Source organism: Cibotium barometz, chromosome 50, assembly GCF_041138505.1.
Source record: "Cibotium barometz isolate CiBa-2024 chromosome 50, ASM4113850v1, whole genome shotgun sequence".
Taxonomy (NCBI): domain Eukaryota; kingdom Viridiplantae; phylum Streptophyta; class Polypodiopsida; order Cyatheales; family Cibotiaceae; genus Cibotium; species Cibotium barometz.
The window spans coordinates 14,592,977-14,618,503 of NC_141095.1; the positions used below are offsets into that span (position 1 = coordinate 14,592,977).

General features: G+C 41.1%; 1 protein-coding gene across 1 annotated transcript; it reads left to right on the forward strand.

Annotated features, from left to right (window-relative positions):
• The first annotated feature begins 23,364 nt into the window (after positions 1-23,364).
• Positions 23,365-25,222, forward strand: LOC147609844 (cell number regulator 4-like). Its single transcript, XM_086787151.1, has 4 exons — positions 23,365-23,645; positions 23,740-23,811; positions 23,923-24,135; positions 24,822-25,222. Exons 1-4 carry the CDS (start codon positions 23,579-23,581, stop codon positions 24,875-24,877), a joined length of 408 nt encoding a protein of 135 aa, XP_086643277.1. The 5' UTR covers positions 23,365-23,578; the 3' UTR covers positions 24,878-25,222.
• The last annotated feature ends 305 nt before the right edge of the window (positions 25,223-25,527 follow it).

The window sequence follows — 25,527 nt, forward strand, 5'->3', positions numbered from 1 at the left end:
GGTAGCCCAATCTAGCCATTCTACAGTAGTTTGCTTGCTTTTAAGTAAGGCATCTCTCATGTGTGCAACACCAACAAGATCTAGTGGAAGTGGCTGTGGTTTTGGAAGCACATCATTGCATTTTGTAACACATAGAGGATCATCTAAATGTGTTAAAGAGCTCTTGGCATGGGGTGTAGCTAGGTTGCAGAGAAACTCTCAAGGGCACACCCCTTCTTCATCCCTCTACAATACCATAACACAACATGTGCATGTGCAGCTCTTCTCAACCCTTGGACTGTAAAGCCCTTGCTTGGTATGGCCATCTCCGTGGCAGTTTATGAGCAGTCTTGATACTGAAGCAAAAGTTCTATGGGAGGTTACCTTGGCATATGCCACTGCTGCTTGGGGGAAGCGGGTCTTTTCTATTAATGAGAAGAGAATCTTTTATATATTGGCCATGGCCAGATTTCATTTTGTATCTTTTATGCTTGGACTTCGTGCCAAAAGTTTTGCCCGGACGAAAGTGGCCAGTGATGATTATTGTTTAGATTGGTTTGAAGTTTTGCCTGGACGAAAGTGGCCAGTGATGATTATTGTTTAGATTGGTTTTGTGATTTTGTTGAGGTAACCTTCTGCCAGATGTTTTACCCGGGGGGATGACAATGGTAATACATTTAGTGATAGCTTGTTGGATGAAGTGCCCAAGAGCACTCAAAAATGGTTTGCTAGATGAAGTGCCCAAAAGCTCCCTATTCAATCATTTTTTTTTACAGCTTGCTGGATGAAGTTGCCTAGGAGCCTAGTTGATTCATTTTTATTTATTTTGTATCTCTCCAGAGGGTCTGCATGGAAGGATCATTGTATGAGGTATGAGGATCATTGTATGAGGTATGCTTGTTGGGAGCCTACTTACCGAATGTTTTGCCCGGAGGCTAGCTTGCCAGAGAATCACCTGTGTTTTTTTTGTGGCATTCACGAGGATAGGGAATTGAGTAGTAGTGGGTGACTTATGGATGGGAAGCCAGCTCCTTTCTCCACACTCCACCAAGAGTTTCCACCATGCCCTCCGACTGATCCGACCACTCTAACCCCCGGGGCCCTTCGATGATTCCAACCACCGCACCGCCAGTGCCCTCTGACCGCTCTGGCCGCCATCACCACCGATGCCCTCCGATCGCCAGTGCTCTTTGACCCCTCTGACCGTCGGTCCCCTTCGACATCTCATACGTGCATGGCCAACTCCAATGGCACTCATGGAGGCAACACCCCTCTCCCTTTCCCAAGGCAAGGAGAGATCCTCTTGAGCACCACCCGCCGAGGAGGAGGACAACCAAGGGGAGCACTCTCTCAACAGCATATACACAATGTGGGACACACTCTCAGGAAGAGGACACTCTCTCATGTATCACCTTGAGTTCTAGCACAATCCTTATATCGGAGAGCGGAGTCTCCCTTGTATCATTCCTTTTTGGTATTGTGATTGTAGTGTTGCACTCTGTTGGTATTTTGTCTATCTCTTTGTGTGAGCGAGGTGAGTGAGGTGTGAGTGGTGTGTGTGGTGTGAGTGAGGCCTGTAGGGGTACTACGGTGCTAGGTGGTGGTCGAAGAGCACGGTAGACAATGTAGAGCATAGGTCTTGCATGTCTAGCAAGTGAGGTTGACTCATCCTTGGTGGGTATACTTCCCTGAAAGGATCTACGCTCCCTTCTTCCCCAACCATAGTGTTTGTGTCAGTTGTCCTCGAGTTCCCTAGCGAGGACTGACGGAGTCATCCATAGGCTGCATCCACGCAAGCTAATACAATTAGGAAATGGTGGTAAGATGGGACCATGCCAAAGGAAAACATTAAAGCATTAGAAAAATGGTTTGAATGGTGGGAAGAGAGAATCTCTCATTGGGGGCTGCCTACACATGGATGTATGTATTATGTCATCCTTTGTATTTTTTCTTGAAGTAGATGTTCAAGGAATTTAGAGAGTATTACTATTCTTTGGACCTTGTAGGATAATAGAAGTCCTTCTTGGGAGCGGGCGGCCATTCAAAATAAAAATCTTTCTGAAAGTGTGCATGCTAGCTGGAGAAGGTGGAAAGAGGAAGATTCCATTATATAATGCATGCGTCTCCGATGTGATCAATGTGATCAATGTGATCAATGTGATCAATGTGCATACTTGGATATTTAACTAGTTGTTATAATGGGGCTGGACCTGATGTGGATACGTTCTCAAGAGATTTGGTTCTGGTAGCACGCCAAGTCTTGCTTGTGTTGCTCGTGTGGTGCAAGGAGTAGTTGTTTGGTACCCCTATGTTTGAGGAGCCATTACTTCATGGGGATAAAGAAACGGTGCAAAGAAAGAAGAGGTCAAACATGGAGAATAGCTCACATAGACGAGGGTATGAAATGGAATCAAGGCATTGCAAGCCACATAGATGTCCGAAAAATTAGGTTTGACACAAACTTGTCAAACCAGCCCCCACTGCATCCACATGAGATAGTTTTTTGTTTGGATGAATCCAATGAGGATGATGCAAAAGTTGGAAGAGAATCAAATGTGCAAATGGCACTTGACTCTAGAGCTCTAATGACATTGTGGACCATTAGGAGAATGCTGCCTCATTGTGCAAAAGAGAAAGTGTTTTGGATTGATACAAAGAAGAAGGTGCATAAACATGACACGAGGACTAGTGGCCCCTTCTTTCTGGTCAGAGAGAATATATGATAAAAAACAAATATCTGAATGTATGTGGTTTTGTAATCACGATGTACAGCATACATGGGGTATGGACAAACTTGTCAAGCATCCACCAGAGATGCTATCCAAATGGCTTGTTGATCTTGGAACTAATGTCACAAAAGAGGAGCTGGAAAGTCTTAATCAAGCAGGTTTAACTTGAAAACTATGACATTATCACCATTTTTAGTAGAACTGAGACGACAAAGTGTCATGCAGGCAGGACATAGTGACCATTCCCTTCCATCTTCTAGCAAGAGGAGCAAAACGTGGAGGCATGGAATATCAAAAGAAGCCGAGAAAAGTCTTGCTATAGCCAATACTATGAATGCAACACTAGTGGAAGAGAAAACATTATTGGCAAGGAGTCGTGATTTTTCGCTTGATAACATAGAATTGTTATGATGTGCACATCAAGGCTGAAGCTTACTGCACGTGTCAAGATTTTCAAAGGAGAAAGATGGAGCACAAACCATTTCTTCCATGCAAGAATATGTACTATGTTTACATGCATGTCTTAGGTTTGCAACACAATCAACACATTATTATTCATCAACCAACTCTCTCCATTAACGATGTCGGCTTCATGCTTGATCAGCCTCGTCTTATCAAACCAGCATCAGGTCCATAGGCTAGTTAATTCACAGGAACTATTTGGCATTTTAGTATGCCTCCCTAAACATATTTATTTAATCCTAGATAATATATATTGTGTCATGACAGTGCTCACATAACCCGATTTGTAGTGTAAATTTCCTCTGAAATTTCAAATTCCCACTGAGTTTTACATTGCCCCAATTATTTTAGCGGGTCAAGTTTTGGGGTGTTTTAGTTATACATCCTAGCATATGTGCAATTTTGAGGGCTAAATCTTGGTTTATTCATATCATTGTCTTTATTTTACACGATTGAAAAAACATTTTTTTGAGCACTGTGATGACAAGTTTAACATTGTTTGTGACTTGACACTTTGCACCATTCTTATTTCTGAGTGATAAGTTTTAACCATTATTTATGAAGTGACAAATTGCACTTATTTCTGGCATGACGAGTTCTAGCCATTATTTGTGAAGTGACAAGTTTTGTGTTACGAGTTGTAAAAATTTAGTGTTAAAGGTTATCTACTAATGTGATGGCATGTACACAAGGTAAATTTGTACTTCAAAAATTTGGTGGTGTTGTCACCTTCTGTGGGTGATCGATCATATGTGAAGTGAAGACTCATTATTGAAAAAGCTCGCAATTTTCCCATATTGAGACTAAAAGATCAAAATTAAAAACTCACATTTTTATAACCCCCCGTGGTTTGGGTGGTTGGAGAAGTGCCTGGAGCAGCTGTGGAGACTAGGAGGGAGAGTCCATGCGTCGCCTAACATGGCCAGCAGTCAAGAAGAAGTAGATGGTTAAGGCCAGACATTCGCCTGTGGGCAAGTCTCTATCGCCTGCTGCTGCAGTACGGCTCTAGGTAGATTTCGGGGCTTTAGGTAGATTTCAGGGTGCCTTAATACGTGGCACCCCATTGACCTCGGTAGTCGGTCATCCGGCTTTGGGACTTATAATTTTTTAAAATCCCAATGCCATGTCCAAACATTGGTCTGTGCAAAATGTTACGAACATATGTAATATGTACAGATAAAAATCTAGACATCACGTGTATAGACATGTGGGAGGTGGGATTCAAACCCAGTACCTCCCTCATCCCAAGCACGTGCCTTACAAACTCCACTATGGTACAACCGTGACTAACCCATGTTTGTGCATGTATATAGCCTGGTGTTTATACATAGATGCCTATACCCATGAGCAGGGACGGCTACCGGTTGTGGGCCCGGTCAAATGGGGTGCCATGTATTGAGGCACCCTGAAATCTACCTAAAACCCTGCAATAGGTCACTATCGCTCAGCTTCACGCTTCTTTTCTCTCTCCAAGCCAAGATCGCCATGCTGATGAAGAAGAAGATTTAAAATGACCAGCACATCCTCGAACGTTAGTTTTATTTTTCAACCAAAAACCAAAGAAATGGGAATCAAATGGGTGGATGAATGTCAAGGAATTATCATTTGATGGGTGTGCTTCATTGCAATATTTTTATGGGTTTCCTTGGTGCCATAAAAGGAGTTTGATTCCTTTTTCATGATGTTGGTTGAGTTTTTTTGGGGGGTGAAGTGTTGGAGATGGTTTCTTTCTTACCTTTATTGGGTGTAAGTTTATGGAGATTGTGAAGTGTGTTTGTAGAAGAGTTTGTAGTTTGTAAAGAGATAGAGAGTTTTGGGAGAGATGAAGAGTGTGAGAAGTGTGGGAGTTTCTTTGGTGTTCACAGTGGAAGGTCTACTTCAACATTTTTGTTCATAGGGGGACGCTCACAAGCTAAGTGAGGAAGGAATGATGCTCCCTATTTTTGGCACCAAAATTAGCAATTTCAAAGTTTTCATCGATAAATTTACTATTTTATGCTTTGAATAAAGACATTTCTTAGCCTTCGTACTTCATTTAATATATTTTTTGTTAAATGTGTATGGCTTTAATAGCGGGTCTGCAAATTGTAAAAGCCAATGCACATTTAAATTTGTTCATTTCTTTCGTAGCATGAGAACCTTAGTCAACTAGAAAAATGAAGCCTTAAATTAAAACCTTAGGATAAAGAAAGTTGTATATCTTTTACAAAATGAAGAAAAGGTGGTTTGGGTGGTTGGAGAAATGTAAGAAGCAGGCTGACATGCAAAATGAGAAATTGCAGCAAAACAACTATGCTATGAGTGATGCAAAATTATGGCATGCACGATTTGGCCATCTGAATTATGGCAGTTTGTTACACCTCTTCAAAGGCATGATATGGTGTCTGAGTTGCCAACTCTTGAGATCCCTACTAGACATGTATGTGAGGGATGTATTCTTGGTAAAATACATCCAGCATCATTTTCAAAGGATGGATCTGTGAGAACTGTTAAGAGATTACATCTTATACATTGTGATGTATGTGGTTCTATGATGACACCATCTATTGGGGAATCTCTACTTTGTCACATTTATAAATTACTACTCCACATATAGCTGGGTGTATTCATTAAAGAAGAAGTCAGAGGTTTTTATGTGCTTAGGCACTTCATATCCATGGCTGAAAATGCATGTGAATGTAAAGTTGGCACACCATTCGTTTAGATCCAGGGGGAGGGTATATGTCCACCAAGGAATTTCATGCATATATGGTTGAAAATGGCATAAGGCATCAATGTACAATGCCATACACACCTCAGCAAAATGGTGTGGCTAAGGAAGAACAAGTCTCTCATGGAGATGGCACAATGTATGGTGAAATCCCAAGATTTACCTCATGGTTTTTGGTTAGAGGCAACTATGTGCACAAACTATGTGTTGATACCAAGGCCTTGCAGTCTAAAACTCCTTATGAAGCTTGGCATGGCAGGAAGCCTTCTGTGGCTCATTTTTGTGTTTTTGGTTGTCTTTCTTATGCTCTTGAGCCTGAGCACAATGCAATAAGCTTGATAATAAGGCAGTTAAATGCATATTTGTGAAATATAGTTCAGAAAGCAAGGGATATAGACTCTACCATCCGGCCTCAAAGCGAATTTTGGTAGGTCGAGATGTTGTTTTTTCGAAAACTCAGTTAAACCCATGCTTTCATGCAAAAAACAACAGAATGTATGCTCACAGGACATGTTTGACTCTCTCCTACCTTTGTTTAATGGAGGGCAGCCATATGTAGAGCAATTGAATGCTCAACCAAGTGTTGAAATTCAGCCTTTGCTGGTGCAAAATCAGCCTGCAAATTAGCCTTTTGGTGAGGCAATTATTGAGGATGTAGTGGATGAGGAGAGAGTAGCTATAGAAGAATATAGGCACATGCCAAAATGGCTTGTGCAGGCATTGAGAGGGATAGCAAGTTGGCAACTCCTTTACCTAACACAGAACTCGTGCAGGTTCTCATCATGTAGATTATTCTCATATGGATCCTATTCTCATTTCTACTTATGTAATGAGGAGGAACCTATTTCCTTTGAGGAAGCACAGGATGATGATCATTTTATGCATGCTATGCAGGATGAGTATAACTCTATACTCAAGAATGACACCTGGTATTTGAAAGATCTACCTCATGGCAAGAAGGCCATTAGTACTAAGTGGGTTTACAAATTAAAACGCAAAGCAGATGATGGTAGCATTGATTGCTATAAGGCTAGATTTGTTACAAAGGGATATGCCCACAGCAGAAGGACATTTATTATGATGAGACCTTTGCACCCACATCTCGTATGACTACCATTAGGTGTCTCATTGCTTTGGTAGTACATCATGGGTGGAATGTACATCAGTTGGACATTAAGACTGCATTCTTGAATGGTGATTTACATGAGGAGGTGTATGTATCGCACCATCGTGGTTTTGATGTGAAAGGAGAAGAGTCTAAAGTATGCAGGTTGAAAAAGGATATTTATGGCCTTAAGCAGGCTCCTAGAGCACGGTATGAGAAGATTCATGCATGTTACAAATGATTTTTGCAATAGTACAACAGATAGTACTCTCTATGTGAAGAGGAATAAGGACACATTTTTGGTCATCGTTCTATACATTGATGATATGCTGCTCACACGGGACCCGATGTAGATTAGATTTCAGCTTGTAAAGCTGATTTGCAATCATCGTTTGAGATGTCAAATTTAGGGCCCTTGCATTATCATTTAGGGATTCAGTTTATGCAGCGCAATGATGGCATTGTTATCCTGTAGCCTAAATATATACAGAAGCTATTGAAGAGGTTTAATCTTGAAGACTACAAACCTGGCTACACCTATGGAGACATGTACTCGACTTAGTCTTCAAGATGCAGGAGACTCTTTTGATGCTAGTTTGTATTAGTAGGTAATTAGATCCCTTCTTTATGTATGCAACACGAGGCTAGATATACAGTATGTGGTCTCACTATTGAGCAAATTTATGCATAGCCCAGGTACGAAGCATTGGCAGGCTGTCAAGTGGGTTTTTCATTATTTGCAAGGCACTCAAAAGTTTGGATTGTTTTACCCAAAGGGAGGTGAGTCACAGCTACATGCTTTTAGTGATTCAGATTGGGCTGGATGTTATGACACACGAGTGTCCACTAGTGGGTTTTGCTTTCACCTTGGTGATTCATGTATATCATGGCTCAGTATAAGAAGCAGCCTACAAAGGCCACTTCCAGCTGTGAAGTTGAGTACATGGAATCTTTTATAGCTACAATTGAGTGTGTGGCGCTTAGACGTCTTATGGTGGCTGATTTGGATGTTGGATAGTCATTTAGCACTATGATTTTCACTGACAGCCAAAGCACATTAGCGCTTGTTTCCGAGGAACCCAATGTTTCATGATTGCACTAAGCACATTGATGTGCATTACCACTTTGCCAGGGAAAGACTCTCTGCAACAGAGATTAGCTTGGCTTATACACCTACACATAATAACATGGAAGATTTATTCACGAAGACTCTTTCTCATGAAAAGTTTGAAGCTTTTCGTAAAGCTTTGGGCTTAATGCCTTTTCAGGATTAATTGGATATACCCTGTACATGTTTACATCATCACTCTAGGGAGGATTTGTAGCATTATATGGTAGTGGTGTGTGTGAACACACTTAGGACCGCCGGAGCACTTTTTCCCTCACTAGAAGGTTATTTTCCCATGCGTATGTACACCCTCTTATCTACTCATTTTGGGGTGTGTACTTATCTTTTGTATCTGGCACACATTTGTTCATTCTAATCTAGTGAGTTTGTGTGCTCTCTCAAGCTTCTCTATCTTGTGTGTGTGCATTGTTGCAACCCTAACCTTAATTCCAACAATTTTCTTTGCAGCTACACCTCTGGAGGTAATAGTTCTAGAGTAAAACACTGGCTCTCTTTTGTCCTCATTAGATATCTTTTCCCATAAGGAGGCAATATGTCTGGTTCATTAATTCCTACCGCAAGAGCCTGAGTTGTGTATGACAGGTAGTAGGGGCATCTTAGCGCTTGACATCCATGCCCTTGACCAAACACCTACAATGCAAACTGTTTCTCCACTAACACCACTTTCTCAGAATTCAAAGGCACATTATATCCACCACCACAAAACTTGGAGATTACTTTCAATGTGAATAAAGGAAATCCATTGTCTGGGACTCAAAGTCTTCAGTTGAGGAGATGCAAAAAACAAAGAAATCCATAACTGTATCAGACAAGGCGACACTTCTTTGAGTGTATTGGGCATTTCTCCTCTACTCTTAGACTACTACAATTGGGGATCTTTTCAAGAAAACGATTGAGCCTTCTTTTCATGACTTTGTCTGTTGAAAAATCTGATAGATGAACATATCGTTCACCATCCGGATGTCACAATATTGCTAGAAATAATCTCTTCATAATCTTGCTCCTAGTCACCAAGAAAAATCCTAGAAGACTTGATGATGTTCTCAAAAGGAAATTCTACATTAAACATTAAAGACAATACAGAAGCACGGTGGTAGGCATGTGTATTGTATAGGAACATATATAGCTTTTCTGTGCAAGATTCTTCTGCCTCATCATCCAACTCCAAGAGAATGTCCAACTCATTCACCGACATGCCTAAAGAAACATTTCAGTCAATTAGGTCAAGCACGCTTAATATACAAAAGGGCCAGTACTACCAAAGCGATAAGAGTCTTAGGTGATGCATGAGATCCCCTTGTCGCTTGGTACTGACCCCAAAAACAAAACCAAAAAAGGGGGTCAGTAGTACCAAGTAGTAGTAGGTGGCCTATGAGATGTCTGTGAGCCCCTTAGCACTTGGTACTGACCTTGATAACAAAATGAAAAAAAATGGGGTGAGTAACAAAACAAGCTATAAGGCACTACAATAATACCTACTTTGGTAATGCGATGCGACGATGGGGCGATAGCGGAGATTGACACCAAGGTAATGGCAAAGCAAAGGTTAGACGATGGCCACGCAGAGTGACGATGGCGATGGGCGATGGCCATGCAGAGGGATGATGTGAAACCCAAAGAGCTCGACACCAAGGGTTTAGGAAGGGTAGAGAGATCGACGCAAATGAATGTCCCCAAGGAGATTCGGGCGGTTATAGACCCACGTTGTGTTCTTAGCACCACGCCTGTGGTGTGTCCTTATCTCATAAGTGGCATTATAAGTCTCACACATTTATAAGCCATTTTACCCTTCATATAAGGCCACCCCAAAAAACAAGGATGAATTTTTCAAAATCCCCTTGTTACATATAGGGAAAAAAGGGCAGGGTCCCGTACCATGTGGTCTTAGCACCAGGTGTGTATTGATCATAAGTGGCATTTATAATGTCAACTCACTCCTCTACTCTCTTGCATTTATAAGTGGTGTGAATGACATGTCAACTCACTCCTCTACTCTCTTGCATGTGTTTACTTTATTTTACCTTTAATAAATCCTTCACAATGATCTTGTTAAGAGCCCCGTAATCAATACACATACGCCAAGAACCATCCTTTTTTTGAGCCAATAACTTATAAGACTTGGGAGCAAAAAGGTGATGAGCTAGGTTTAATTAAACCTTTTTCCAATAGCTTGGCCACTTGCTTCATAATCTCCACTTGTTGATCTTGACTCACATGATAAGGAGATAGATCTATTAGGAGAGGTAAGCTTCCTGGCATGATGTCAACCTGATGATCTTCCGGTCTCTTTAGAGGTATCTCTCCTAGAAGAGTATCTGCAAAACAATCTTCATACTTCTTTAGGAAATCTTTCCTTTCATGATCAAGAGTTGGGAGTGACTCATCTCTCTCAGATTCCTTTGGATCTCTGACATATATCAAGTACGAGGAAATAGATTGCTTTATTGCTTTAGGAACTTGTACGTGACTAATGCGTGGAATGGAATTCCCCTCAACTCGTACATCAAAAGTTACATTCTTGTCCTTAAAAGGAAACCTAATCTTGTTTCCAACCCAATCAATGGCCGGATCTATCTTCTTATGCCAGGGCATACCCAAAATTACATCACAATGTCCAACTTTTCCAAACAACAAAGTTCTCATGGTCTACATAGTCTCCAATTTGTAAGCGAAGCTTTCCCAAAATAGAAGTCACCTTGGCTGACATTCCCTCAAAGGTGACACCTATAGTAATAGGAGTTCCAAACCTATTTGGAGGGAGGTTCATGGCTTCAACCACTTGGGGATGAATGTAGCACCGTCAAATGGATAAGTACAGGTTGGTTTGCCACTTTGCCCCAAGCTTTGAAAAGTTGCCTTTTCTCTCGCAGTGTATCATCCTGATGTTGGAGTTCCTTTGGCAATGCATTATTTTGGGGTGGTTTGGCTAAATCCCTCACGAAATAGACAGTGAAACCTCCTGCGGATCTCATAGTATACTAGGCAGTGGCATATGTAATGCTCCTCTATCTCAACTTTTGTGTGGCATAGTAGGCAGATCCTCTCCTCTTTGGGTCTCCGTATGAGCTTCCCGGCTCTGAAGATGCGCTCAGCTCTACCTGTCTCCACTCTGAGGCGGTGGTATGAAACCCGTATCTGGCCAATCCCAATCTGCATGGCATGGGACATGTGAACACTCAAGTAGCTCTTAGCTTTAGAAAATAGGTACGCACACACTCTTCTTTAAAACTTTAATATAAAAATAATCCATTGACAAAACAGATATGGTCACAGATTTCATAACTCAAAATTTTCATTCAATCCCTTGTTTCACAAAAAGAGGTGAGGGAGGGGGCAGGGTGGTTGGGGCCGAGGCTCTCTCAAGAAGGTGTCCCTGTGTCTACGGAGCTCAAGCAAGAAGAGGCCCAAGCAACGTTGGTCCTGGAAGTCAATGATCCTAGAGAGTGGCGTTGTTGTTCAAGTCATACGATTTTTGTGCTTGTTTGTGTGAGTGAAAAAAAAACCATATATAAAGTATGGCAGGGAGTTGACACAATCCAATTTTATAAACACAAGAAAACGTGCCCTTCCTTCATTTCTCAAAAAAATACTCTATATCGAAAGTGGACCAAAGATACACCTTTAGTGTTGAAAGTGACCGTTAGTTTATTGGAATATACAAGACAGAAAAATAGAAATACCTGTCAGTATGCAATACTAAAGTTGATGATGCAACGAGTCTTGTGTAATATTGTTTCACAATCACTAATTAATGTACATGTATAATCACTGCCAATGCGAGTTATCTTCGACCTCATAACCAAACTCACAATCTGCAAAAAAAACATCTAAATCATGAATAAAATTAAGATACAAGCAAAGCTTCTCTTGGCATGTGGCTATCGAGGTAGCTTGATCAAATAGCTAAGCCTAAAGAGGACATGCTTGAGTAGCTTCTTTCTTGGGATGTTGTTTCAGTAGCACGTGTATGTCAAAACCACTTTCTTGTCTACCCAAAGAGAGGGTGTTAGACAGCTTAGAGATGGAGGATAGGGAAGAAGGGGAAGATGCAGAACACAAAGGTTCTTGATACCCATAGCTATTGGAGGACATGGAAGAAGAGGAAGATGAAGAACATAAAGGTTCCTACTACCCATAGCTATTCTTGTGTAAAGTGCTCAACTTACTCATAGCGAATGGACGAGAAGAAGGAGACAATGAAGAATAAAAAAGTTCCTTATAGCCATGGCATATGTTATACATAATGATAACGTGAACCATGGTTGAGTTTACCCTGGAGGGGGCAGTCCAACTATCATTGCCGCCTTCGAAGTGGAGCTCGCAACCTGCGTCACCCCCACTGCTATTGTTACACCCAGTAGCTAGTACAAAATGTTATCACGGTACCCTATTGCTTTTGCCTCGCGACTACGTCTACCTCCTCATCGACCCCCCCCCCCAAACTCAGCCAACGCCATCGCCTCTACATCCCCATTGTGTCTACAGGTATTTTGAGAGTTTTTGACCTAGGAATGAGGGTTTGTTCAGGGGTCAATACCATGCGATAAGGGGCTCGCAGGCACTCTACAAGATCTTTAGAACATGGTAATGACCTTATCTTAATGTATTGTAATCTGTTAGGGTAATGTTGCTAATAGGGTCTACACCAAGCGATAAGGGGCTCATTAACATCTTGCTAGACCCATATTGCCGGTACTGAACCCCCTTAGGGTCATGTTTCTCATGGGGCTAGTACCAAAGCGATAAGGGTCTTGTAGGCATTTCACGAGCTATTTATCGCATGGTAATGACCTTATCTTTAATGTTAGGGTAATGTTGCTAACAGGATCTCCTCCAAGCGATAAGGGGCTCATTGGCATCATGCTGGCCCCATATTGCTTGGTATCGACCCCCCTTAGGGGCATGTTACTCACGGGTCAGTACAAGAGACAGGAGGCTCATTGTTGCCATGCTATTGGCCTCATGTCACTTGGTACTTCCCGCTTGCGATCATTTTGCTCATGGGGTTAGTAACAAGCAATAGGTACTGACTCCCCTTAGGGTCATGTTGCTTATAAGGTCAATACCAAGCAACACGAGACTTTTTGCCCCATATTTCCTGGTACTGACCCCCTTTTGTGGTCATTTTGCTCACGGGGTCAGTACCTAGCGATAAAAGGCTTGTTGGCATCCTATAGGCCCCATTTTTCTTGGTATTGACCCCTTGCGGCCATTTTGCTCACGGGTCAATACCAAGTGACACGAGTCTCCTCGGCATCTTACATGACCCTAATCCCTTGGTACTGACTCCCCTTAGGGTCATGTTACTCATGGGATCAGTACCACAAGCAACACAAGTCTTGTTGACATCCTACAGGCCCCATATCACTTGGTAGTACCGACCCCCTTTTGCAATCATTTTTTTCACGAGGTTAGTACTAATTAAGTGATTAGTAAGATAATGGGCTCATAAATTTGATGGATTCTAAGCTAGGCTCTGATACCATATTAAATTTGCAGCAATGTGATGAGATATGGTGTATCAAATGCTAGAATCAACATCATTAACAAAGAGATTAGACAATGAATTAATAACGAGATTAGTGAGCAATTAACTAATAGCTTAATGTAGACATGGATAATCAAAAAATAGCAAATTCTTATTAGGCCAATGCCTCAATTTATAGAGTTTACATCCAAGCATCTAATCCCACTAATCTCTCCTTGATTCACTCCACCTCTTTTGCTTGATTCTCTCCGCCTCTTCCCAGAATATCTCCACACATCCTAAATCTTCTCATGCTACCCTTTATTCTCTCCCAGTAAATACCTCTCACCTTCTCACAGCTTCTCTCTCATTTATAGATTCTCTTTTACAGCCTCTTATTACTAAGGGCTTGTTCCCGCACACACCCTATTCACTTGTATATTTCAACACCTCCCCTTTAGTGAATAGTCCTAGCACACCTCAACCCTATACCAAGTTTCCCTCTTACTTGGTAGTCTGCGCGACCAGTGCCTCAAGTTCCTAAACTCATAGTCCTTGACACACACACACACTCTCTCTCTCTCTATGTGTCAAAGGCTACTACAAGTGCCCGTGACCTTGACTAAAGTGCTCACACATACATCTACCACATGGCTTACATCATCGATGACTCAGAGGTGGTATTACTCTGTTGGGGCAGGTTACATTGGGTTGTGGGGTTTCTCTCTCTCTCTCTCTCTCAGAAAAGATAATCTGACTCCGCTTCCTTTTAGGAGCCTCCATGAAGTTTGCCGATCTCGTTCCTTCTCCATTGTTTGCGATAGCAGTCTCTTGCCATGTGTCCTGGCTTTCCACAGTTGTGGCAAGTGAAGGTCCTTCCTCCTACTCCGCCTCTTCCTCGTCCTCATCCTCGAGAGAATCCTCCTCAGGTGAAGACTGCTTTTTCTTCTCCAGCTGTTGAGTCCAACCATTTCTTCTCTTTGACCTTGGTCTCTTGCTCTAGTAGAGCTCCTTCTATCTCGTGTCACTTCAATTTAGGTACATTCTTTAAGGTTGCTACAATGTTTTCATATTCACCTTTGTCCACACTCCTCACAAGCACTGCTAGTGCCTCATCATCTTCTACCTTCTTGCTAATGGCTGCGAGTTGTTGCTTAATGCTTTTGTATTTGTTCAAGTGTGTGATTAAAGGTTCACTTTCCTTCGTATCCAATTTTGTAGAATTGCATTAACAGATTTATCTTTGATTTTTTTGCTTGAGTGCCAAATAATTTATTGAGTTCATCCCATGCACCTTTTGCCCATTGTATCCCTAGTTGTGGTGATGAATGATTTCATCATTTAAACTGAGTACGATGAGTCCTAATGCTTTCTCATTCCTACTCTTCCACTTATTTTCCCCTCACCTTTGGGCATTCATCTCTTCCCGCCCCCACAGATTTTTCCTCATGAACAAATACGTGGTTTTTGTTTGCCATGTATAAAACTGCTCCCCATTAAATTTGGCTATCTCTTGTGCCGTGCTCATGAGATGATGTGAAGGGGGTCTTACCTTTTGATCTAATTTCAAGATTCAAGGGTAGTGTCTACCCTTTTACAACTCAATCTGGTGTTTAGGTGATGATTACAATAGATTTATCAGCATAAATTCACCAAAAATTACATAAAGCAAAGGGTAACAAATCTATATTGAATGGTTGATGTATCAAACCATCTCAAAATTGCAATATGAAGTTATAACGATCTATATCCAATACCCAATGGTTAATTTGAACCCTCATTTGCACCAAAATATAGTGATTAGTGCTATAATTAATCACTGATTAGCAAAATAATCCTATGTCTTGTGTGCAAAAAATAGAGTATGCGGGGAGTCCTGATCTGGGGTCTTAGTTTTAAAATGAGCTCAACTCCTTTCAAAGCCATCAATAGCAGTTAGTCTAGTAGAGGATTAAGCAAGGAAACACAAGATTTGACCAAACATTGAATGCTTAATCTCTGTTTTACCAAAGTCACCTCGAGATTTGATGTAGAGATTGGATCTCACTGTAGACTTGATGAAATCAAAAACTATCTTCACCAGCTTGTAGAGCACCCTTGAAAACCCATGGGGCCAAGAGGAATTAGAACAATGTATTCTGTGGAGGAGTAGATCTGCAGTTTTCTTCCAGAAATAGGTGCTTCAAAAAACGCGAAAATCAACAGTATGCGCCGGCAGTTTGATGATTTGATATGATGGGCTGGTACGTGGGAGGCTTGGCTAGGTGAGGCTAGAGGCTTGAAGCCTATTGTTAAGCCTGGAGAAAGATCAAGCACCTCCACTAGCTGTGAGTACAGAAGGCTTATTGAAAAAGAGCTAAAAATTTACTTTTTTTCTAATCCTGATTAAATAGGTGATTAGCAAGATAATGGGCTCATAAAGTTGATGGATTCTAAGCTAGGCTCTGATACCATGTTAAATTTGTAGCAATGTGATGAGCTATGGTGAATCAATTGCTAGAATCAACACCATTAACAAAGAGATTAGACGATGATTAAGAATGAGATTAGTGAGCAATTAAATGATAGCTTAATGTATGGATAATCAAAAATCAGCAAATTCTCATTAGGCCAATGCCTCAATTTATAGAGTTTACATCCAAGCATCTAATCCCACTGATATCTTCTTGATTCACTCCACCTCTTTTGCTTGATTCTCTCCACCTCTTCCCAGAATATCTCCACACATCCTAAATCTTCTCATGCTATCCTTTATTCTCTCCCAGTAGATACCTCTCACCTTTTCACAACACCTCTCTCATTTATAAATTCTCTTTTATAGCCTCTTGCTAAGGGCTTGTTCCCACACACACCCTATTAACTTGTATATTTTAACACCTCCCCTCAAGTGAATACTCCTAGCACACCTCGACCCTATACCAAGTTTCCCTCTTACTTGGTAGTCCGCGACCAGTGCCTCAAGTCCCTAAACTCATAGTCCTTCACACACTCTCTCTCTCTATGTGTCCAAGGCTACTACAAGTGCCTATGACCTTAACTAAAGTGCTCACACATACATCTACCACATGGCCTACATCATCGGTAGCTTAGAGGTGGTTTTACTGTGTTGGGGGTAGATTACATTGGGTTGTGGGGTTTCTCTCTCTCTCTCTCTCTCTCTCTGAAAAGATAATCTGACTCCACTTCCTTAGGAGCCTCCATGAAGTTTGCCGATGTCATTCCGTCTCCACTGGGGGTTTGTTGTAGCAGTCTCTTGCCATGTGTCCTGGCTTTCCACAGTTGTGGCAAGTGAAGGTCCTTCCTCCTACTCTACGTCTTCCTCGTCCTCGTCCTCGAGAGAATCCTCCTCGGGTGAAGAATGCTTTTTCTTCTCAGCTATTGAGTCTAGCCATTTCTTCTCTTTGACCTTGGTCTCTTGCTCTAGTAGAGCTCCTTCTATCTCGTGTAGCTTCAATTCAGGTACATTCTTTAAGGTTGCAACAATGTTTTCATATTCACCTTTGTCCACACTCTTCAGAAGCACTGCTAGTGCCTCATCATCTTCTACCTTCTTGCCAATGGCTACCAGTTGTTGCTTAATGCTTTTGTATTTGTTCAAGTGTGTGATTAAAGGTTCACTTTCCTTCAGATCCAGTTTGTAGAATTGCATTAACAGATTTATCTTTGAATTTTTTGCTTGAGTGACAAGTAATTTATCGAGTTCATCCCATGCATCTTTTGCCCATTGTATCCCTGTGATATGATGAATGATTTCATCATTTAAACTGAGTGCGATGAGTGCTAATGCTTTCTCATTCCTAATCTTCCACTCATTTTCCCCACTCACCTCCGGGCATTCATCTCTTCCCTCAACTAGCCCCCACAGATTTTTCCTCATGAGAAAATACATGGTTTTTGTTTGCTATGTATAAAACTGCTCCCCATTAAATTTGGCTATCTCTAGTGCCATGCTCATGATGATGTGAAGGGGGTCTTACCTCTTGATCTAATTTCAAGATTCAAGGGCAATGTCTATTCTTTTACAACTCAATCTAGTGTTTAGGTGATGATTACAACAAATTTATCAGCATAAATTCACCAAAAATTACATAAAGCAAAGGGTAACAAATCTGTACTAGTGTGAAGGAGTAGATCTGCAGTTTTCTTCCAAAAATAGGCGCTTCAGAAGACACGAAAATAAATAGCATGCGCCAGCGGTTTGATGATTTGATATGATGGGCTAGTGCGTGGGAGGCTTGGCTAGGTAAGGCAAGAGGCTTGAAGCCTATTGTTAAGCTTGGAGGGAGATCAAGCCCCTCAACCAGCTGTGAGTGTAGAAGGCTTATTGAAAAAGAGCTAAAAATTTGATTTTTTCTAATCCTAATTAACTAGGTGATTAGCAAGATAATGGGCTCATAAATTTGATGGATTCTAAGCTAGGCTTTGATACCATGTTAAATTCGCAGCAATGTGATGAGCTATGGTGGATCAAATGCTAGAATCAACATCATTAACAAAGAGATTAGACGATGAATTAAGAATGAGATTAGTGAGCAATTAACTAATAGCTTAATGTAGGCATGGATAATCAAAAACTAGCAAATTCTCATTAGGCCAATGCCTCAATTTATAGAGTTTACATCATCCAAGCATCTAATCTCATTGATCTCTCCTTGATTCACTTCACCTCTTTTGCTTGATTCTCTCCACCTCTTCCCAGAATATCTTCACACATCCTAAATCTTCTCATGCTACCCTTTATTCTCTCCCAGTAGATACCTCTCATCTTTTCACAGCGCCTCTCTCATTTAGAGATTCTGTTTTACAGTCTCTTGCTAAGGGCTTGTTCCCGCACACACCCTATTCACTTGTATATTTCAACACCTCCCCTCAAGTGAATAGTCCTAGCACACCTTGACCCTATACCAAGTTTCCCTCTTACTTGGTAGTCCGCGACCAGTGCCTCAAGTCCCTAAACTCATAGTCCTTGACACTCTCTCTGTTTATGTGTCCAAGGCTACTACAAGTTCCCGTGACCTTGACTAAAGTGCTCACACATATATCTACCACATGGCCTACATCATCGCGGTGGCTCACAGGTGGTTTTACTCTGTTGGGGCAGGTTACATTGGGTTGTGGGGTTTCTCTCTCTGTCTCTCTCTCTCTCTTAGAAAATATAATCTGCCTCCACTTCCTTATTAGGAGACTCCATGAAGTTTGCCGATGTCGTTCCTTCTCCATTGGGTTTGCTGTAGTAATATCTTGCCATGTGTCCTGGCTTTCCACAGTTGTGGCAAAGTGAAGGTCCTTCCTCCTACTCTGCCTCTTCCTCATCCTCGTCCTTGAGAGAATCCTCCTCGGGTGAAGAATGCTTTTTCTTCTCCAACTGTTGAGTCCAGCCATTTCTTCTCTTTGACCTTGGTCTCTTGCTCTAGTAGAGCTCCTTCTATCTCGTGTAGCTTCAATTCAGGTACATTCTTTAAGGTTGCTACAATGTTTTCATATTCCTCTTTGTCCACACTCTTCAGAAGCACTGCTAGTGCCTCATCATCTTCTACCTTCTTTTGCCAATGGCTGCAGTTGTTGCTTAATGCTTTTGTATTTGTTCAAGTGTGTGATTAAAGGTTCACTTTCCTTCATATCCAATTTTGTAGAATTGCATTAACAGATTTATCTTTGAACCTTTTGCTTGAGTGCCAAATAATTTATTGAGTTCATCCCATGCATCTTTTGCCCATTGTATCCCTAGTTGGTGATGAATGATTTCATCATTTAAACTGAGTACGATGAGTACTAATGCTTTCTCATTCCTACTCTTCCACTCATTTTTCCCAGTCACCTTTGGGCATTCATATGTTCCCTCAACTAGCCCCCACAGATTTTTCCTCTCATGAGCAAATACATGGTTTTTGTTTGCCATGTTTAAAACTGCTCCCCCTTAAATTTGGCTCTCTTGTGCCGTGCTCATGATGATGTGAAGGGGGTCTTACCTCTTTATCTAATTTCAAGATTCAAGGGCAATGTCTACCCTTTTAAAACTCAATCTGGTGTTTAGGTGATGATTACAACAGATTTATCAGCATAAATTTACCAAAAATTACATAAAGCAAAGGGTAACAAATCTGTACTAAATGGTTGGAGTATCAAACCATCTCCGAATTGCAATCTGAAGTTATAGGGATCTGTATCGGACACCCAATGGTTAATTTGAACCCTCAATTGCACCAAAATATAGTGATTAGTACTGATTAATCATTGATTAGCAAAATAATCCTATGTTTTGTGTGCAAAAAACAGAGTATGCGGAGAGTCCTGATCTGGGGCCTTAGAGTTCAAATGAGCTCAACTCCTTTCAAATCCATCAATAGCAGTTAGTCTAGTAGAGGATTAAGCCAAGAAACACAAGATTTGACCAAACATTGAATGCTTAATCTCTGTTTTACCAAAGTCACCTGGAGATTTGATGCAGAACTTGGATCTCACTATAGACTTGATGAAATCAAGAACTATCTTCACCAGCTTATAGAGCACCCTTGAAAACCCCTGGGGCCAAGAGGAATTAGACCAATGTATTATGTGGAGGAGTAGATCTGCAGTTTTCTTCCAGAAGTAAGCGCTTCAAAAAACACAAAAATTAGCAGTATCATGCGCCGGTGGTTTGATGATTTGATATGATGGGTTGGTGCGTGGGAGCTTGGCTAGGTGAGGCTAGAGGCTTGAAGCCTATTGTTAAGCTTGGACGGAGATCAAGCACCTCCTACTAGCTGTGGATACAGAAGGCTTATTGAAAAATTTGATTTTTTTTCTAATCCTAATTAACTAGTTGATTAGCAAGATAATGGGCTCATAAATTTGATGGATTCTAAGCTAGGCTCTGATACCATGTTAAATTTGTAGCAATGTGATGAGCTATGGTGGATTAAATTCTAGAATCAATATCATTAACAAAGAGATTAGATGATGATTAAGAAGGAGATTAGATGATGTTTAAGAATGAGATTAGTGAGCAATTAACTGATAGCTTAATGTAGGCATGGATAATAAAAAAATAGTAAATTCTCATTAGGCCAATGCTTCAATTTATAGAGTTTACATCCAAGCATCTAATCCCACTGATTTTTCATTGATTCACTCCACCTCTTTAGCTTGATTCTCTCCACCTCTTCCCAGAATATCTCCACACATCCTAAATCTTCTCATGCTACCCTTTATTCTCTCCCAGTAGATACCTCTCACCTTTTCACAGCTTCTCTTTCATTTACAGATTCTCTTTTACAGCCTCTTGCTAAGGGCTTGTTCCCGCACACACCCTATTCACTTGTATATTTCAACAACAACTATTATTGAAGGGACAAAATGACAATAGAAGGTTCTAATACCATTGTTAGATTTCATGGTGGATTGAAGCACACATCAACTTTCATGGTGAAAGCATTATTGGACTAAACAAGAAAAGATTAATTTGATCACTAATTAAATGAGCATAATAACTAGAAAATGAGCGGAATGTTAAAGTTATATTTACATTAGATGTTGTCTCTTATATAGGAACAAATACAAGGTCGATTACATCATCGATTAGGTCAAGAATCCTCCTCCAAAATCATCTCTACCTTCCATCATTCTCACCTTGATTATCTCACTAAATTCTAGCCTAGATAATCTCCTCCACATGCCCACTTGATCTCCATGAGTTCCTATATTCTCTCATGTTTACTAACCCCTTAGACATATTTAATGACTCCCAATTCTCCAAACATATCAAATGCCCCAAATACAATAAATGTGTCAAATACAACCAATATCCCATTACTAATGTGAAGCTTCATAATGCACCAAATAAATTTGCTCTAATGATTATGGGTATGGCCATGGGTGAACCATCTTCCAACATCATTTTCTCTTTTTTTCTCTCTTCCCACAACCTTATACACAACTTATCCTCTTCTCAACCAACCTTACCCACCATAACTTATCCTCTTCTCAATCTACCTTACCCACAACTTACCCTCTTCTCAACCAAATTCACCCACAACTTATCATGTTCTCAACCAATCAGATCGCTTCAAAAAGCCATATTAAGAGAAAATGAACAGGGAGTGCAAATAGAGTAGAAAGAGATCGGTGGCTCCTTGATAGTAGAGCAGCACCAAATGTCACCGGCTAAACCATCCCTCCCCCATTGCAATGGGCAATGCATACCTTAACACATGGTGGGGAACTTGCGGTATCCAAGCTCTTATCTTTGAAGAATCCAAGATATGCTAGTGGTAGTTAGCTCCACTCCTATGACTCCTCTTTAAGCTATCAGCATGAGGTTGCCTCCCCTTATATAAGGACACTCACTCATCTCTACTCTCACACTCATAAACACAAGCATAACCGAAGCATACACCAAGAATGAAGCTCTCTCTCCTCTCAACTCTCTCTCTCACACACACCATATACACAAGAGAGCAAGGAGATTAGACTAAACTCAATTAGCACAAAGGGGGATTGTGTCTTGTATTATGAAAATGTTGTTATTTATACAACTCGTCCTTATTCACACTTGGGTGCCCAAAAGTTAAAGAAATTTTGAACTAAATGATTAGAAGATACATAGACTTATGACATTACCAACCATTCTCATAATTACATTTAAAGTGCCATTTCATGACACTTATTAGGATATCTCTATTATGTAATAGAGAGATGCTAGGTTAACATCAAAATGGGGTTAACACCTACTACCAGGACTTGCCTCCTAGACATTGGCCTTCCACACAAGTCTTAGACTTAAGTCTTAGAACTTCTACAAGGACAAGGTACAGAACTTGAGTCATGGGACTTTGGATACCCTGGATATGAGGCCTAGCTTCTGGCCTTGCATTCAAGTCTAAGAATTTACGCCCTTATCTTGGGTCTTACATGAATTCTAGGACTCAAATCCTAGACTTGGGGCATGCACGTAGGTCCTAGTGGGCCTTGCACACAAGTCTAGAAACCAAGTCATAGACTTATTGAGCCTTGGGCCCTGGACACAAGTCCTAGAATTATTGAAGCCTTGTACCCAAGTGTTGATCCTTGTACACAAATATCGACACAAATCCTACACTTAGTGATCCTTACACTCAACTCTCGGGCCATGGACACAAGTCTAGGACTCAAGTCCCAAACTTGGGCCTTCCACACAAAACTAGGACTTGAGCCCTAGACTTATCCCTTGCACATATTTCTAGAACTCTTGTCGAGCCTTACGCTCAAGTGCATGACTCAATTCTGTGTAGTCTAAGGCTCAAGTCCTAGACTTCAACCTAGAAAACCTAGACTTTTCCCTTGCATAATAGTCTAAGACTCAAGTCCTAGACTTGAGCCTACCACATAAGTCTAAGAATCAATGTGTCTAGGTCTTGAGTCTAGGACTCAATTGAGTCTAGGACTCAAGTCCTAGACCTTTCTCTTACACACAAATGTAGGATTCAATTTTTTGAGTCCTTGTCTTAGGAAGTCTAGGACTCACATTTAATCTATATTTTCTAAAAAATGGAAAGAATTTAGTTCAAGTTCAGATTCTTGTGGTGTACGAGGATTCTCTCCAAAGACATCCAATATGGCCACCGGTTCTATCAAGACAAGCATAAGTCAATGTTGAAAATGTGAGTTTATCATAAGTTCTAGAAACAAAACTCCCCAAGAAATGTGGCCTAGTCAAAAAAAAAAAAAGCAGCCTCATGGCGGTGAACGACCACACGTTGAGAACGGGACTCTTTCAATTTTCACAAGCCTCATCGCGGTGAACGACCAGACGTTGAGAACGAGGAGTGCGGACACTTTCAATTTTCACAAGCTCTTACTTTATCACGCGCTGGCGTGGTATAGCCTTCGCCCGGCTTCATTCAGCGACTTATAATCTGTCGCTGCATTCCCTCTTACTGTAAACTACAGCAGCAAATTAAGCTCTTCTATTTTCTGTCTCGTGAATTGGCTCGACCTTGGACTCCACTTTGCCTATCTTTGTTTGCTCCTCATAGCAGCCATGAACAGCCCCCCACCCGGACAGTGGACAACAGGCCTTTGCGGCTGCTGCGAGGATTGTCATTCCTGTATGCATAACCCTCTCTTTCAATCCTCGCATTATCTTTCGCTGTTTTGATTCATACTGTTCATGCTTCTCTGTGTGTTTATATGACCTTCCAGGCTGCTGCAGTTGCTTCTGCCCCAGCATCCCAGTTGGCAAAATAGTCAATATCCTGGACGAGGGACAAACCTGTGAGTCGTTAGTTATACACCCATTAGGAAGATTAGCCCCATCTCAAGTAATTAGTGCTAATTACTCAAGGCCGTGCTAATTATAGCGGGATTTATCGTTGCCGATTGCAGCTTGCTTCGAAGGTGGGTCGATATTCTGCCTACTGCAGCACTGTACGGGGCTGGGTTGCATCTACTCGTGCATGTACAGGAAGAAGCTGAGGCTGAGATACAGTCTGCCGGAGGAACCCTGCAACGACCTGTTCACCTCCTGCTGCTGCCTATGCTGCTCCATTGCCCAGAACTACCGAGAGCTCACTAACCGCAAAGTCGATCCCACCCAAGGTAGAATTTTCCTATGTATATAAGATCATATATTTTATGCCCCCTCTCTATTATGGAAGGATTCTCTCACTCAAGAGGCAAGACCTGACCATGTAGGCACTACCTTCACTCAATCCTTGGTGGGGGGCAAGGGTGTGTGTGAGTGAACATCGTGCCTACATGGAGACATCCTTAGTGTGTGAGTGAACGTCGTGCCTACATGGAGACCATCCTTCTCCATCCTTCCATAATACTCTGCTTGAGTGTATGAGTGAACGTCTTGCTATATGGAGACCATCCTTCCATAATACTCTTTCCCTCCCACCTTTGCTTGGATAACCCTTCAAAAGGAGTCTCCTACGACCTAAAGAACCTTTGTTGGGATAGTCTCCTACTACCTAAAGACAAATTTTCTATGTGTGTTAAAAGAAAGGACCCTCACACTACCCTTTTTCCACCCATTTGGGGCAGAAGTGGTTAGTGTGAAAGCTCTTAAAAAGGCATGGATATACCTGAGTCCAAATCCAATTTCGGTCAGATAACCTTCAAGGGCTCTTAGGATAGTCTCCTAATCCGTAAAAACATTTCCTCTCTCTCTCTCTCTCTCTCTCTCTCTCTCTCTCTCTCTCTCTCAATTTAACCCTACCTTGTGATTTATCAATTGATTCAGTTAATCTAGTCTAACTTTTTTGATAAAACTTATGTAGGTTATGTACATGTCAAACCAACCGCCCCACCGACGCAGTTCATGCAAAAAGATTGAGCACCTGATCAAGTGAATGCATTACAAAAGTGATTTTGAAGATCAATGTAGTTATTGTAGTATAAGTTTCATCTCGGAATAGTGCAATCTAAATTTTGGATGCCATTTCCACCCTACATTTGTTGACACATAATAAGATGTATTAAACATGAATTCAAACTACAAAAATACTGAACGTTGTGAATGAAGGTGGGGATTGAGATCATCAATAATCATGTGCTTCTAAAAAGCACATGGATTGAGTGATTGCGTTTCCTTGTACTTATGATGACTAGGTCAGATTCCTTATCATGTTTCTTTCTTGTGTTGGTCTACAATGTCAAGAGATCTTGCCTATGAACTTGATGTGCTCATTTTTTCTTTTAAACATAATGAATATAAAAGTCCATCAAGTATTGTGATTTTCCAAGATAATGTGGATATTAATATAATTTAATAGATGCATGATTCGTGGTGGTGAGAGTTTACATATTTACTTAACTTTTACTCTACATTATGTCTACATTGCCATGTATCATGTTAAAACTCCTTTTATGCGAGTTTGAATATTCTAAAGCACTTCCTCTTTAGATTTTGAGACATTTAAATTTTCTCCTTTACACGTGTGGTGGTGAGGTGATGGCTCTATACACCACCAGTAGGAACACAAG

Coding starts and splice junctions, on each gene's coding strand:
- LOC147609844 (XM_086787151.1), top strand. CDS start 23,579: ATGAACAGCCCCCCACCCGGACAGTGGACAACAGGCCTTTGCGGCTGC. Junction 23,812..23,922: donor CCTGGACGAGGGACAAACCT/GTGAGTCGTTAG, acceptor TGCCGATTGCAG/CTTGCTTCGAAGGTGGGTCG. Junction 24,136..24,821: donor CAAAGTCGATCCCACCCAAG/GTAGAATTTTCC, acceptor AAACTTATGTAG/GTTATGTACATGTCAAACCA.